At 37.4% G+C, this 15,312-nt stretch overlaps 1 protein-coding gene across 2 annotated transcripts in view; it reads right to left on the bottom strand.

The window, feature by feature from the left end:
• MSRA (methionine sulfoxide reductase A) overlaps positions 1-14,489 on the bottom strand; it is a 214,549-nt gene extending 200,060 nt beyond the window's left edge. For both annotated transcript variants that reach the window (XR_014490690.1, XM_083348460.1), the window contains exon 1: positions 14,250-14,489. Coding sequence is in view for 1 of the 2 variants with exons in the window: in XM_083348460.1 (XP_083204586.1) it covers positions 14,250-14,385 (136 nt within the window). In the remaining variant the exon portion in view is untranslated. The remainder of the gene's footprint in view (positions 1-14,249) is intronic.
• Between the last annotated feature and the right edge of the window lie 823 nt (positions 14,490-15,312).

Below are 15,312 nucleotides of genomic sequence, written 5' to 3' on the forward strand. Positions count from 1 at the left end.
GGAGACTGGCGCATCCTACTGTAAAATCCATTATAAACATTTAATTTAGAGTATATCAAAGCTGAAGGTTAAGATTAAGAAGTTAACACTTCTATAGCAATTTGTAGCATAATTCTTTTCACTCTTCTTCCAAGCCACTTCCACAAAATACCTATTTTGCATTCAATTTTTGGGAAGATTGATCTACTTTCTCATATCTTCTTTTCTTTCTGCAGTTATTCTTTCATTTCTTACTTTTTTCCTTCTATCACAATTTTTTTCACAAGATGTATACTTGACATCACTAAACAATGGTCTGTCACACATTCAGATCCTCAGATCCTCCTTATATTCTCAAGTCTTTTCATAATAAATAATAAACTTTGTCTTTCAAAACAAACATGCCCTTTTCTAAGCAGATATTCCACAAACAATTGTTTGTTCTTATTCTTGGGTCTCCAAATGGCCTAGTTAATTTTTCTGTATTCTCTTGACTTATTTACATCGCTTGCATACTGTCCATTCCCTCTGTTTGCGGGAAGCCAATATCCATCTATTTATATTATTTTATGAAATAATTTTTAACTCCAGATCACCTGCATTTTGAATGTTGTACTATTTTCCCCCAAAACTCATCCTTTGTTCTATTAACACTATAGAAGTATAACTATATTAACACTAGGACCATCATTTATTTTCCATTTTATTATTGTAAATCACCCAGAGTAGCCCCACAACTCTGCTGTTTGCTTAACTGTTGTTATAGAGAATTGACTGCATGAACCATTATTTCCCTAAAATATAGGATTTCTTTGGTGGGAGTTTTTTATAAGATTATACTTGATTCATTACAGCTTTCATGATAAGTTTCTACATATTATTAATTCTTTAGTATAATACATTCCATTGCAATTAGTGCTGTTAATGTTATACATTCTATTATTGGTTTTTATTGTAGTTATTAAGTTTAATTTTTATAATCAAACAGTTTAAATGACAGAGAGTTATCAGGCATATAAATTAATTCTAGAAATAATTGTCATCCTGAATGAAATAAAACAAAAGCATCCTTGTTCCAGGACAGACACCCTGTTTGACCTAGCAGTTAAGGCAACAGGAACCAGGAGACTGTGAATTCTAGTCCTGCTAACTGGGTGATTGATGTTGGTTCTAGGAAGCAAGCAATAGCAAATCATTCTGAAATGTGCCAAGAAAACTGCAGAGATTAGTCCAGGCAGTTGCCAGGACTCAACACTGACTCAAAGACACCAAAAATAAAAAATGCCCTAGGATAGAGATACAATTTAGGTATAATAAAACCCTTTTCACAAATGACCCATGATGGTTATGTCTGGCAACACATACTAAATATGGAGGGGAAGTAGATTAAAAATTATATTTAAATTTGATTAAAAATAAAAATAAAATACTTCTTTAAATAATAGAATATTGTTCAAGTATTGTAAACATCTTTTTCATATTAAAAATTAAAACTCAAATACAGATTTTCATGGGATCTGAGGACTACATCAAAAGCATTTGAGGTCATATACTAGGCTCAGGCTGCAAACTGTGCATTCCTAATTTTGTAAATTTTGTAATTTATCCTAAAGGTTATGTGTTCCAAAAATTAAGGGAAAAATTACTAAGAATTTTATCCATATAGTACATTAACACAGAAAGCAAAGGTACTTTCTATTAGAATAAATTATTCCTCCTGTATGTCCTGAAAACAGTTTCTAAATATACATCTTTATTGAGAGTTAAATCCCATTCAGTTCACTAAAGCTTACTTCCTGACAAACAAATATAGATTAGAACTTAAATATCCAAAAATTTTTACAAATTATTTAGTCCAAAATCATACTATGTCAGAAATGTGCTTTCAATCAATAATGCTGAAAATATTACTTATTTCAATGAGACTTGTTCAGGACTTATTCCAGTCATATTTCACTAGAAATAATATCTTTAAAAAGCATTTCACATTAAATAATGTAGTTCTACCTATTCTCATATTATAGGATCTGTCTTTTTTCATGCATCAAACCCATCAACTGGAGTCCTGAACTATGGAGAATTCACCCAAATCTTCCAGAATTCCATAATATTGATATATAAAGTACATTTGTGCTATTTGAATTTTGGAACTCAGAATTACTTCTTAGTTCTGTAATAATTCAGCTTACAAAGTGGTTTAAAGGTTTTGGAAGAACAACAAATACATTAATACTTTTAAAATCAATTATCCAAGGTATATTTCAAAACACACTCTGTAGGTGTAAAATATAAAATAAAAGTAGATTATTTTTTTAATAAGAACATATTTCATCCTGTTTGTTTGGGATTTGTATTGAAAACAAAGAAAACATCATACAACCCCAAAACCCAATTGAGTCAAGTAAGGACAATCTAATACAGATCTTGAAAGTAGTACTTCCCAAGTTCTAATCTCAGATAGATGATTTATAAACGTAGCAGGAACTTTGTAATTATTAGAGAGTGGGTCCCACTATAAAAGGACATGTCCAAAACACAGAACTAAACTATCAATCCTTCATTTCAAAGGTAATATTAAACATATGTTTAAAACATTCAAATCAATAGAATTTTAAAGTTAAGACATGGACTGGATTGAGTTAAATGTATATAATGAAAGATTAACCAAAAACCTAAATTGTAATGGTTCTTCAGTGTTATAAAATATACGATAATACTCCCATTAACAAAATTTACTTTTACAAAATAAAGTAGAACATGAAATGTTTCCTTTTCAAAAACATATAAGGGATTTATCCACTCAATGAACTATTTAAGAATAATGCTGTAATAATTTCTGGAAATGATACAGCCAAGCAAGTTTTTAGGATTTTTTGAAATCCAAATAAAACAAATCAATTTTTGTACTATATAAATTTAGAAAACTGTCTATTTTAATGCTTTGTTTTTAAATTATATTCACTGTTTATATATTTACTTCTAAGTATCTTGAGAATTACAGCTGTGATATCAAAAATAATATACAAATAGGAATAAACACATTTATAAATATATTCACCCTCACCTATTCACAAATTTGTATGAAAACTGTTTTAAGGTAAGATACTTAATTTTAATACATAATGACACATCTATCTTTCAAAACACATCTATGTTTCAAAAATTAATCAAGATTAAAATAATTCAAGGCTTGATTGACAAGATATTTCATACATGTGCTACAGAAAAAGTAAAAATTATTCCTTTCTTGAGTCCTGAAAACAGTCTCCAAACATGTTTACTGACCGTTAAAATCCATTTAGTTCACTGAAACTTACTTCCTGTCAGTTACAGATTCCACCTTAAATATTCAAATACATAGTTAAAATTACAATGAATCTGATTTTCATACTGAAACTAATAATTATTGTGGCATTTTTTTCTTCTAGATATAGCAATTACAGATACAGCCAGTAAAAACATTCTTCATCAAGTGATTAATTCTGCCACATCCAAACATAAGAGAAGTAACTTTTTCTGTACAGTACAATTTTTATCCAGAAATAATATAAAAAGAACACCGATCTCACACCTGTGTTATAAAAGGTAAATCCCCAAACTTCTGGTGGGCAATAGTAGAAATCCCATCTTCATCATTGCTTGTTCCTTTTCAAGCACATAGTGGTTTCTTCCAATTGCATGTTCTGGTTTTTCCCACTGACATTTAATAGTGAAAGGAGAATATAAGCCAGGAAAGGAGAAAATGTAAAAAAGAAATGCTTTTCTTTAAGAAAATATTCTGATGCATTTTGCTTCACAGAAGATCTGGGGCTGCATCTTAGAAGGGGCTCCTTGAATTTTTTTTAATAATAATATTTTATTATTGTAATTGTCATTTTAATGATAATTAATAAGGAACTATCATTCCTAGTTTCCACTTTGACTTTTTAACCAATTTAAATGGCATGGTTTTTATCATTTTAAAGTTAATTAATATCTGCAGTGTTGTGAAGACAGAAAAGGAACATTTCTGTTCTTATTTCAAATTTTAAAGCATCTCCCCAATTTTAAAAACAAAGTCAGTAACTTTTATCACACAAACTAATAACATTCTTATCTGTATAGTATGTTTTCACCTTTAGAATCTTCATTTCTGCCCCACCTCCCATTTTAAAATCTTATACATAAAAAATTCAGATACGTATTATCCTACATGTACAAAATAAACACTGTGATGGCTTTTTAAAAAAAAGGTTGTTGTTTCCCAATGCACTTATGAGCAAATTTAACACATCATCTCTCTAAAAAATCCCAAGCGACTTTAATATCATTCTAAGTTTGAATACCAGGAACTTCTGTTTTTTTTTTCCTCTATCCCAAGCTGGTTTTCTTTTCCAAAACTCAAACCAAGAAAATAGACAAAAGAAGCTGATTCACTGAACCTTGCCAAGTCTTGCCTCCCCCCCCCCCACTTTTCTTCAGCTTACACTACTTGTCACTCCCAGCATAGCAACCTTCCCAAGCAGTCTTGGCAGAGTTCCAGCTTGTACCAAGCTATCAGAACTCCTTGTTTCCAATAGAAGTCCTTTGAAAATCAATATACTACGCATACATTGTGCAGAATTACCATTGTGCATTATACAAACTATGATATCTGTAAGACAACCTGGCTGAATGAATGAGTGCTGTTACCGGGATATGGTTTGTAACCAACTCTACTGGTGGTCAGAAACCATATCCTGGCAACAACTTCCATTCTCCTACCAAAGTCCAGTACAGATTTCATGGATTTTACACTGTACGATAACTTTTTTTCTTTACTTAGTAAGCAGGGACAATTATAAGCAGCATTCAGCAATAAGAAATTTTCTTAAAAACATCAGCAAAGAAACTTTTCACATAGAAGGATCTCTCTATAGCACAAACAAACTCAAAACATTGTACTAAGATTTTCTTGACACTGGCTGATGGAGAGGATAGGATAGGATAGGATAGGATAGGATAGGATAGGATAGGATAGGATAGGATAGGATAGGATAGGATAGGATAGGATTTCTATGAACACACTGGCAGAAATTTAAAAATGAAATTCTGATGCGTGCTCTCAAGAGAAAGTAAGCCTAAATGTTGAAAATCCACCCTCACTTGATACACCCACACCTGAAGCCTTTGTAAACAGAACTCTGACACTAACATCCCCTAAACTCGCTGAAGATGTTACCTGATGTGGTAATGAAACATTCGGAAACCAACCCACAGGCTTGGAGAATGACCCTTCACTTCATTATCAAGATTATTCGAGCTACAAGATGAAATGCAGCTGTTCCTGATGAACATTTCATCATCCCTAGCAGAAAAGTTTGAAAATGTCTTCTGGGTGTCCTGCCTTGACATACTTAAAAAGCTAAATGAACTTAATTGGACGCCCCCAGACACGGCCATAACATGTTTATCATGGAAGACAACGTTCATGCATTCTACAAGAAAATCTCCCTGTGATAGGCCAAGTAAAAAAAGGAAATATTGCATCATTTCCCAATGTGTCAGACTTTATTGAACTAAATTTTATTGACACTGAAGACATTGAAACTGCCATCAAAAATCACTTGGAAAAATTACAGAGTTTAGTCTATACATATGTTGTATATAGTGTGTGTGTGTGTGTGTGTGTGTGTGTGTGTGTTGTATATAGTGTGTTTAGGTATGTGTCATATATGTGTTTACTTTCAGAGCAGGCAACTAAATTTCATTTTTGATGTGTGTCGTCGTGCCCACAGTAAAAAAATGACAATAAAGGTTATCTAAATCTAAATCTAAAATCTAAATTTTCCATTCGTGTCAAGAGGATGTAATATTGGAATTTGTTGGATTGCATCACCCTTTATTATGGCCCTTCCTCTCAAGAGCAAGAAGTACTTCTGGAATTGTCATCAGACTGCAATTTGAAGGTACTTTTTAATGAAAAACACTGACCGAGTCCTGGAGCCAAGTTGCAAAACTGTACACGGAAGGGGGGGAAAAGCTATCATAGCGTTATTGCCATTTAATTCAACATACTTGAGCAAGAAGGCTTTTCTTCATTGACGTGTATAAAGAAAGGAATTGTCTTCAGCTGGAATCTGACTTAATTCTATCAGTAAGCACTTTCCAGCCACGAATGCAGATTAAAGTCAGAGAAATAGGCACTGGTTTCCCATTAAAAGTGTGATAACTGGGTGTATTTTATCATTTTTTTTCCTTTTTTTGGTCATCAAGTTTTGCTAAGCCTTGCTAAGCCACTGGTGGTACTCGAATATTGTCATGTCCTAAAAGTGGTACAATCTGTGGAAAGGTTGAAAAGCCCTGCTCTAGATGCCTCAATACTGATGTAAGAATGGGATCTATCAAATCTCATGATGCTTTTAGTTGTCTATCAACATTGATGGAGATGATGCAGTACTATTATGTGCCTGGTGTAGCGGCACATTGAGAACCAAGGAGAGTAAAAGATAGAATGGAACAAACAGATGAGTGGAGCTAGGCTTAAAGGGACAAATTTGATCTGTGCCAGAATGTGCTCCCCAGATTTCATATGAATCAGATTAGAGTGACTACAAAATTATAGGATGGGTAGAGTGACCCAAAACTCCAAAAAATATCCATATCTATCAAATCATCTTTCATGTTCATAAAAGAACTTACTCAACTGTTGACAAACAACCTTTATGAACAACCAATTGCTGCAAATCTGCTTTCTTCTTTCAGCATTATATGATAATTCTTTAAACTATTCTCCATGTCAAGAAATCCACAGTTCTTGACTTCCGGTGGCTCCGCGGCGACGGAGGGAGCCTTCCCGGGCTGCCCGCGGCTCAGCTGGTGCTTTTTCGCCCGAAACAGCGCCGATCAGCTGTTCGGGCGAATCTGAAGCCCCCTCCTCGGGAGAAGAGGAGGGGGTGAGCCCCCAGGTGGGGGTTGAGTTCTCCGGGGCCGCCTGAGCTTGGAGCTTGGGCGGCCGAAGGATTGAACTCCCCCGTAGCCTGGGCTGCTCCCAGCTGACCAGCGTCTTTGCTCCGGACTTTATGGAGCAGAGCCAGGCGTCTGCGACCATCCCTGCTTGAAGGAGAGACTATGAAAGGGAAAGAGCAGGCAGAGCAGTACAAGAGGGAAAGATGAAGAGATGAAGAAGATTTTATTTTACTCTCAAGCTTGATGGACTTTGTTTAAAACTTAAAGTGAAAGTGCGTCACAATTGTAAGTAAAAGATGGCGGCTAAACCTCCCCCTAGAACTTTTCGGAGTGCTGGAAATTCTCCGGTGCAACAACAATCATTGCTGCAGGCGTTGCATTCTCCTGATGTATTGACATCGAAGGATCTTGAAAAACATACCCAGTTAATTTTGGAGTCAATGGGTGTTAAATTTCTACAGATGGAGGAGAAATTGGAGAAATTGGAGCAGAGAATGGAAGAAAGGATGGAACAGAAACTTAGAGAAATGAAGGTAGACATTTTGTCCTCAGTGCAAAAAGTTGCTAAATGTGTGGAGGTGCTGGATGATCAAGTGCAAGACTTGATTCAAAAGAATGCTTTATTAGAAGCAAAAGTATTGGAAATTGAAGATTTAAAAGACAAAATTGACAGTGAACAGAGCTTGGCCCAATTTTACCAGATGCAGTTTGCTGTGAGAATTAGAGGCCTAAAAGAGGATATTAAGGAAGATTTAAAGCAGCTGGTTTCTGAGGCTTTTGAGGGAGTATTGAACCATCCAGCATCTGAATTAAAACAAGGTATGGACAAAGTGTTCCGTGTGAATTCGTGGATTGCTAAACAGAGAAAGTTGCCTAGAGATGTGGTGGTTTATTTTGTAAAAAGGGAAATTAGAGATGAAGTTATACAAGCTGCCTACGATACCAAAGTTGTGATTGCTGGTCAACAAGTTTTGGTTTTAAAAGAAATTCCTCCAAAGATTTTAAAGAGAAGGAAGGATTTTATATTTCTTGTGCAAGAGCTCAAGCAAAGAGATATAAGGTTCAGATGGGAGATCCCAGTTGGGTTGAGCTTCATGTATGATGGCAAAAGATACTGTTTGAGTAATGTGAAGCAAGCGCATGATTTTTATAATAATGTCTTGGAAGTAACCCCATCAACACTTCTGGAAGCTGCAGAGGGATCTGGAGAAGGAGAACATCAAGAGGATGAAGATGCACAGATAGACGAGAAGGGTATAGGAGGAGTTCAAGCTGCAACTCTTTTGGATGATCTTAGAGAACAGAGGGTGACGCGTGCTGCCTTAAAACGCTCAAAAAAGAAAAAAAAATAAGACCAGTAGAAATCTATGGAACTTCCACAAAATATTTATAGTTAAGTGGTAGTTGTGTTTTTTAAAAAAAAAAAAAAGTTTTGGGATGCTATGTATGGTAATAGATTTTTTTTTTTAATTTGGAATTAATGGACAACTTACTACAGAGGAAGAGGAAGAAAGTTTTGTGGGTTAATGTGGGTTAATTTGTGTAAGAACTATTTATTAATGTGCAAATGAGAATATGTTAAGGTAATAGTGAATTGTGGAAGAACATAGATGGGAATGATGCTAGTTTTCTTTTATTTTAGTTTTTTATATATATTTAGTATTATTAAGGATTGGTTTACTATATACAAGCTAGAGAGTGATGGATTTTAGAGTTTATAATTGTTAGTATATGATTGTTTATGATTGCCTTTTAGATATATACCTTGTATTTTGCTCTGGGAAGTCGGGGGGGGGGGAGGGGGGAGGAGGGGAAGTGGAGGGGGGGAGGTAGGGGAGGGAGGAGGGGGAGGGGGAGGGGGGGAGATAGGGGGGAGGTAGGGAGGGGAGGAGGGAGGGGGAAGGGGGGTTTTTTTAAAGGAAAATTGTATTTTATAAAACTTTTCAATAAAAAAAAAAAAAGAAATCCACAGTTCTTGAAGTTTTGATAGATAAATACTGAGGATACAGCCAAGAGGGCATACATTTGTTTAACAGACAATGACTGCCTAAGAATCATATTAACAACTGATAGTCATACTGGATTCAGTCATAAAGGATCCGATATTTTTATGTGGTAAAATCAAAGAGTAATACAGTCATTATTATTATTCAATGTAAACCACAAATTAAAAGAGTGACTTGATGGAACTTAATTGTTAAGCAGCTTCAGTTTTATTCACAACAGATATTACACTAAAACTGATAAAAAGTCTCTACTTCTCCTGTTACAGGAATTAAGAAATTATGATTATTTAGTGTAATCCCTGTTACAAAAGAAATGGAGACACCATAGGGACAATATGAATTAAAAGAAAGAAGCAAACCCAGAAGCCATTATACACAAGATATAATGTAATCTCTGGTATTCTGTTTTACTATCAATAACATTACTAAAGCTCTTAGCATGATTTGTTATGTCACATCAACATTTCATCACTCCGTTATAACACAGGAAACACTGTTCTTTTAAAAAAATGTAATCATATTTGGGAAATAAGTATGGATGACTGCAAGATTTTTCTCACTTTGTCATTTAATGTCACTTTATTCATGAGTATTTTCCATAATATTTTTAAGATGCTGCTTTTGCCAGTGATTTTAAATTCTGCATGCATTATAAATTTGCAGGAGGAATATAAATCTGTACCTGGGTTCAGATACACATGGCATAATTCAACTTTGGTCTGCCAGTTGCAGTTGCAACTTATTGAATAAATTATGGTTAAATAGCAAATTAGCCTATATATGAACCTAGCCAACATTACATAGGATTCCCCACTAAGCATTCACAAAAGTCATATAGAATCTACTCTATATGAACACTGAAACAGTGTTTAATCGGCAACAACTAACAGAGTAAAATCCACAGGGACTCCCATATGAATAATATTAAAAATATTTAATGTACTATACAGTTCTCTAATAAAATATAGAGAAAATATTAAAAATTATGTTACTGAGTTCATGAACCCATATTTTGATTAAAAAAACAAGTTGTTGTATATTTAATCAGTCCACAAAAGAGGAAATTCCAGCATATAAGTTGCATTACCAACATCCAAAATATAATGCCCATCAGTCAGAAAGTTAAATCCAAATAGTATCTCCAAGCCAATACACCTAAATATTGAGTAGTCCCTTCAATTCACCCACTTTCCAGGATATTTTTTTTAAGTATTATGTAAAAGTAGAATAAACTGTCAGTCCAATAAATGTAATCCCCAAGTTACGAGCGTTCAGGTAACACTTGTTCAAAGTTATATAAGTGCCCCCTAGTGTTTACGAGCAAGTCCCAAAATTACAACTGTTGCAGCACCATGGCAGTCGTTCACCCTTATGAGCGACTTCAATGGCACTGCAACATTCACCCTATCCCCCTCCACTCCTCACAACTGCTTCCCCCCCCCTTCCTGTCACGCCAGACTCACCTTGCAAAAATCCTGTCTGCCATGGTCTCTTTCCCTTTGAGATAGAGTCAAGTCAGCTTGGAAATGTTTTTCGCACCGAGAATGGAAGTTTCTGGAGTCCATGATCTTGCGTGTTTGAAGTTACGCTAAATCACAGACCTCAGAAACTTTCATTCTCTATGCAAAAGGTGCCTGTCTCCTGCTCCTGCCCCCAACTCCTTTTTGCCTTTTGGCAAGCCTGAAGCCTTCAACTGAGGGAGAAGGCCAGGCCCCTCACACCCATATCCAGCCTGCCGGAGCTTGCCACACTGGGGGAGAAAGTGACCCCGTTGTCCCTGGAGCCTTGAAGGCCTCCTCCAAGCAGCCCAAAATGGAGGCTGGGGGAGGCTTCTGCATGCAGAGTTTGGATTCAGCCGTCAGAGAACTGCTCCAAGCCGTTTGAGCTCGGAAAACAGCATCCAGAGGTTGGATCCAGGCCTCGGACGGGTCTTCCTAGCCATTTGTGCCAGGAAACGGAGGCATACAGAAGGCCCCCCCAATCTCTGTTCCAGGGGCAGCGGCCACGTGCCTCTAAAGTTGGGGGGAAGCAAGAGGCAGGCACTGCAAACAGCATGAGAATTTAGGCACCCATTCTCTGTGAAAGAGGAACAGTGTCTGAACTTGCATGATATTACGGCAACCAGGGGCTTCCATCAACTCTTCTGTCCCTCAAAAGCAGGAACCACGGCAGATGAGACGGATCGTTTCAAGGTAAGTCCAGTACAGCAAGAATGGAGGAGAAGCATGAGGTATCTTAGTGGGTTGGGAAGGCCTTGGGGGCCTGTTCTACCACTAGGCCTTCCATGGCCTTCCCGACCCTGAGATACCTCATGTGCACTAGCGAGCCGTGTGCGTTTTAACAAGGAAGAGAGTGATCTCATCCGAGGTATGAGATTCACTCTATGAGTTTTCAAGTTACAAATGGAATGTGCAGGCTCCATTATACTTATAACTCGAGGACTACCTGTACAGTTGAGAGGATTGTTTTTTCTAGATCTCAGCAGAGCTATATATACTTTTTTATAACTTTCTTGCTCTTAAGGAAGACTGTAAGAAACAGATAAAAGTCTCTAACCAAAGTGATATTTTAATTCAGCAAACTATACTGATTACAAAGCAATCATAAATCTTCTCAGAGAAGAAATCTAGCTTTAGAACTTGTATAATTCAAACAGCAGTGTAAGAGAACCAAGAAGCCACTTTTCAAGAACTCCAGGAATTGAACAGGAACAGAATCTTCTAAATGAGAAAGGCGTACCATTGAATACTGCAAAATAATAAGAAAGTGCCAGATATCCAGCTAATATTACCTCAGAAATTGTAGCTTTAAATATGTGCTTTGACATGTTGCTTTCTTTAAAGTTTTTATATTAAGACATTCCAAATGCCAGTCATAAATTTGCTATTAATCAATAAAAACATTTTATTTTCAACAAAAAAGAATGTACTGTAAAGATGCATATGAATGAAATCTTTTAAAGTTTTTTTTTAATCAGCATTTCCTACAACATAAATGCTAGAAGGCAGTGCACTGATTCACGGGCTGTATAATGTGGTTTACTGTATTCGTAATGCATTATATGAACCCACCCACTGTATTTGTAAACATGATGTGTGAATCCAGCCAACTGTGGTTTCCTTGAACAAGCTTCATTAAGAAAACCAGCTGAATGTAATGTATGAAGCTAGCCAATTTGGCAACCAAAAGTTCTAAACGCATAGATGTGATAAATGGCTTAGAAAGCTTTAGAAAAAAAATATCCTAAAGGACAGGCCACCTTCATCTGTTAGTTACTACAAATAAATTGTACAGAGTTTATTACATGCATAAGGCCTAATTTCGTTTTGCCTTCCGTTCCATTTCCCACTTAAACTGAAAGGATTGCTGGGGATAAAATATGCCCTAGAGAACTGTAAGTAGTCCTCAACTTGCAAGCACAATTAAGCCCAAAATTTCTGTTGCTAAGCCAGACAATTAAGTGGGTTTTGCCCATTTTATGACTTTTCTTGCCACAGTTGTTAAGTGAATCACTGCAGTTAAGTTAGGAACATGGTTGTTAAGTCAATCTGGCTTCCCTGTTGATTTTGCTTGTCAATAGCCCCCCCCCCACCCGACTCTGCAACCTTCATAAATATAAGCCAGTTGCCAAGTATCCAAATTTTGATGTGACCATGGGGATACTGCAACAATCGTGAGAAAAAGTCATGTCACTTTTTTCAGTGCTGTTGTTACTTTGAATGATCATTAAAGAAAAAAAACCTTTGGTTTTTCTTGCCTAGGTGTAAAACCTTGCTTTTCTCCACATTAAATTTCATGTTGTTGAATAGGGCCCATCTAGTCTGTCAAGATCTTTTTGGACCCTGAGCTCATCTTCTGGGCTGTTGGCTATTCCTGGCAGCTTAGTGTCATCTGCAAATATGCTGAGTTCCCCTTCTATTTCCAAGTCATTTATGAAGATATTGAAGAATATTGGGCCTAAGATGGAACGTTGTGGTACCCCATTGCTTACTTCCCTCCACATAGATGTAGTACCATTAAGCAAGAACATGTCATTAGTATAGCCAGGTTGTTGTTAGTAAGCAGATATAAAATGTAATTAAGAACACAACTATTTTGTTGTTGTTAGTTGCGAAGTCATGTCCGACCCATCGCGACCCTATGGACAATGTTCCTCCAGGCCTTCCTGTCCTCTACCATCTTCTGGAGTCCATCTAAGCTCACGCCTACTGCTTCAGTTTACTCCATCCAGCCACCTCACTCTCTGTCGTCCCCTTCTTCTATTGCCCTCAACCTTTCCCAGCATTAGGCTCTTCTCCAGTGAGTCCTTCCTTCTCGTTAGGTGGCCAAAGTATTTGAGTTTTAGCTTCAGGATCTGGCCTTCTAAAGAGCAGTCAGGGTTGATCTCCTCTAGGACTGACCGGTTTGATCGCCTTGCAGTCCAAGGGACTCGCAGGAGTCTTCTCCAGCACCAGAGTTCAAAGGCTTCAATTCTTTGGCGCTCAAACACAACTATACTTACAGAAATAAGAGGAATAATAAATATTTCAGGAACCCTACAGTATTGGAGCAAAACTGACGACCACAAAATGCCCTTCTAATAAGACTTGATACTAGTTTATTTCCCTGTCTTTAACAGCAAGATCTTGAGCTGAAATTGACTAAAATCTCTGCCGGCCGACTTCGACCTGCGGATGACTGCGTTTTTACTGTGTTAAAAGCAGGCCAGGTGTTTTTTTTTTCTCATTTTGTCTAATCACTTGAAATTTCAAGCCAATTAAAAACATACACTATGGAAAAAAACACCTTAGCAATAATATTAAATCAAAGCTCGTAACAAATAAATAACTCATTTACTGCAAAGGCAAAAATAGCATATTAAGAAAAGCACAATAGGCAAACTAAACAAGACTAGAACGCACGAATAAGCATGCGCAATAGGCTGAATTGCTTTGCTTTACTTTTCCCGAGCAGAGACCCAGCCTCTTACTGGAAGGCGTACTCAGGCGCATGCCCAGGGGTCTTCAAACTTGGCCCAGCCTCTTACTGGAAGGCGTACTCAGGCGCATGCCCAGGGGTCTTCAAACTTGGCCCTTTTATGACTTGTGGACTTCAACTCCCAGAATTCCTCAGCCAGCTTTGCTGGCTGAGGAATTCTGGGAGTTGAAGTCCACAAGTCATAAAAGGGCCAAGTTTGAAGACCCCTGCGTCTACTCGGACGAAGGAAAGCGTACGTCCCCCGGGCTTCAGAAAAGCTCGTTGACCCTTTTCCTTCCATTTCTTTCTCAAAGCGCATGCGCAGCAAACCGCCAAAACACCAACAGGGTTAAACAGCGTTTTCCTTCTCCTTCTGCCTACCCGGAATGCGGACGAGGCTCTGGTTTCTGCCAGGCAAAGCTGCTTCTTTGCTGGGAGTTTTTAGGGAAAGCGAAGCGGCTTCTCCCATGGTTGAGAAAGCACGGAAGAGACGGCAGGCGGTAGCAGTAAAAAGCATTTGCCCCTCCTTGCCTCCCTTAAGTCCCAGGGGGAAAAAAGAGGAAGAGGCGGTAACGAACTGCTTGACGGCTTGCGTAGGTGCCGGGCTCGAGACCTGGAGCACGTGGTCAGCATCCCGTGCGGGAGGGAAAAACTTGGGAGCCGGTCCAACACTGGCGCTGCGGCGTCGTGGCCTCCGATCCTGCTGCTGGTTGTGTAACTTTCGTTTGACTCCTATGCAATACTTACAACGGGATCTCTGGCACGTACGAAGAGATAGGAAAGGTTTGCATCTGAAACCACGAGGTAGCTGGCTGCAGCTTAGCACAGTGTGTCGTAGAAAACAAGCACCTGAAGCTTAGTTTGTGGTGTAAGTATGTTGTGAGTACTCGGAAAATAATAGAGTTAATGAGTACTTCCCAAATCTGGGTAACCCAAAATTGGTTAAAAGTGCTTTTTCTTTGGGTAACGAGACATGAATCCATTATCCGGTCACAAGGACGTTTAAATTGAATTAATGTGTTACCTGATTTGGTTAAAAGGGACTTTATGATCAGCAGTTTTGGATAATGAAGAAAACTTGCGAACTACTAGAATAAACTATAGTTAAATCAGTCATGGGGATGTTATTACTACCACGGTTGGGTAAAAGTTTGCTATTATTTTGCTTTCATCTGTAAAATCTGGATTATATCAGACAGTAATCTAAGCTTTACTTAAGCATGATTTATAAAACAAGTTCCTGGCTTTGCACAATACAATGAACATGATTGAAGGACATACTGTATTATAGTTGTTAGTTGCGAAGTCGTGTCCGACCCATTGCAACCCCATGAACAATGCTCCTCCAGGCCTTCCTGTCCTCTACCATCTTCTGGAATCCATTTAGGCTCATGCCTACTGCTTCAGTGACCCATCTAGCCAACTCATTTTCTGTCGCCCCCTC

The sequence above is a fragment of the Vipera ursinii genome (assembly GCF_947247035.1).
Source record: "Vipera ursinii genome assembly, chromosome: 1".
Classification (NCBI taxonomy): domain Eukaryota; kingdom Metazoa; phylum Chordata; class Lepidosauria; order Squamata; family Viperidae; genus Vipera; species Vipera ursinii.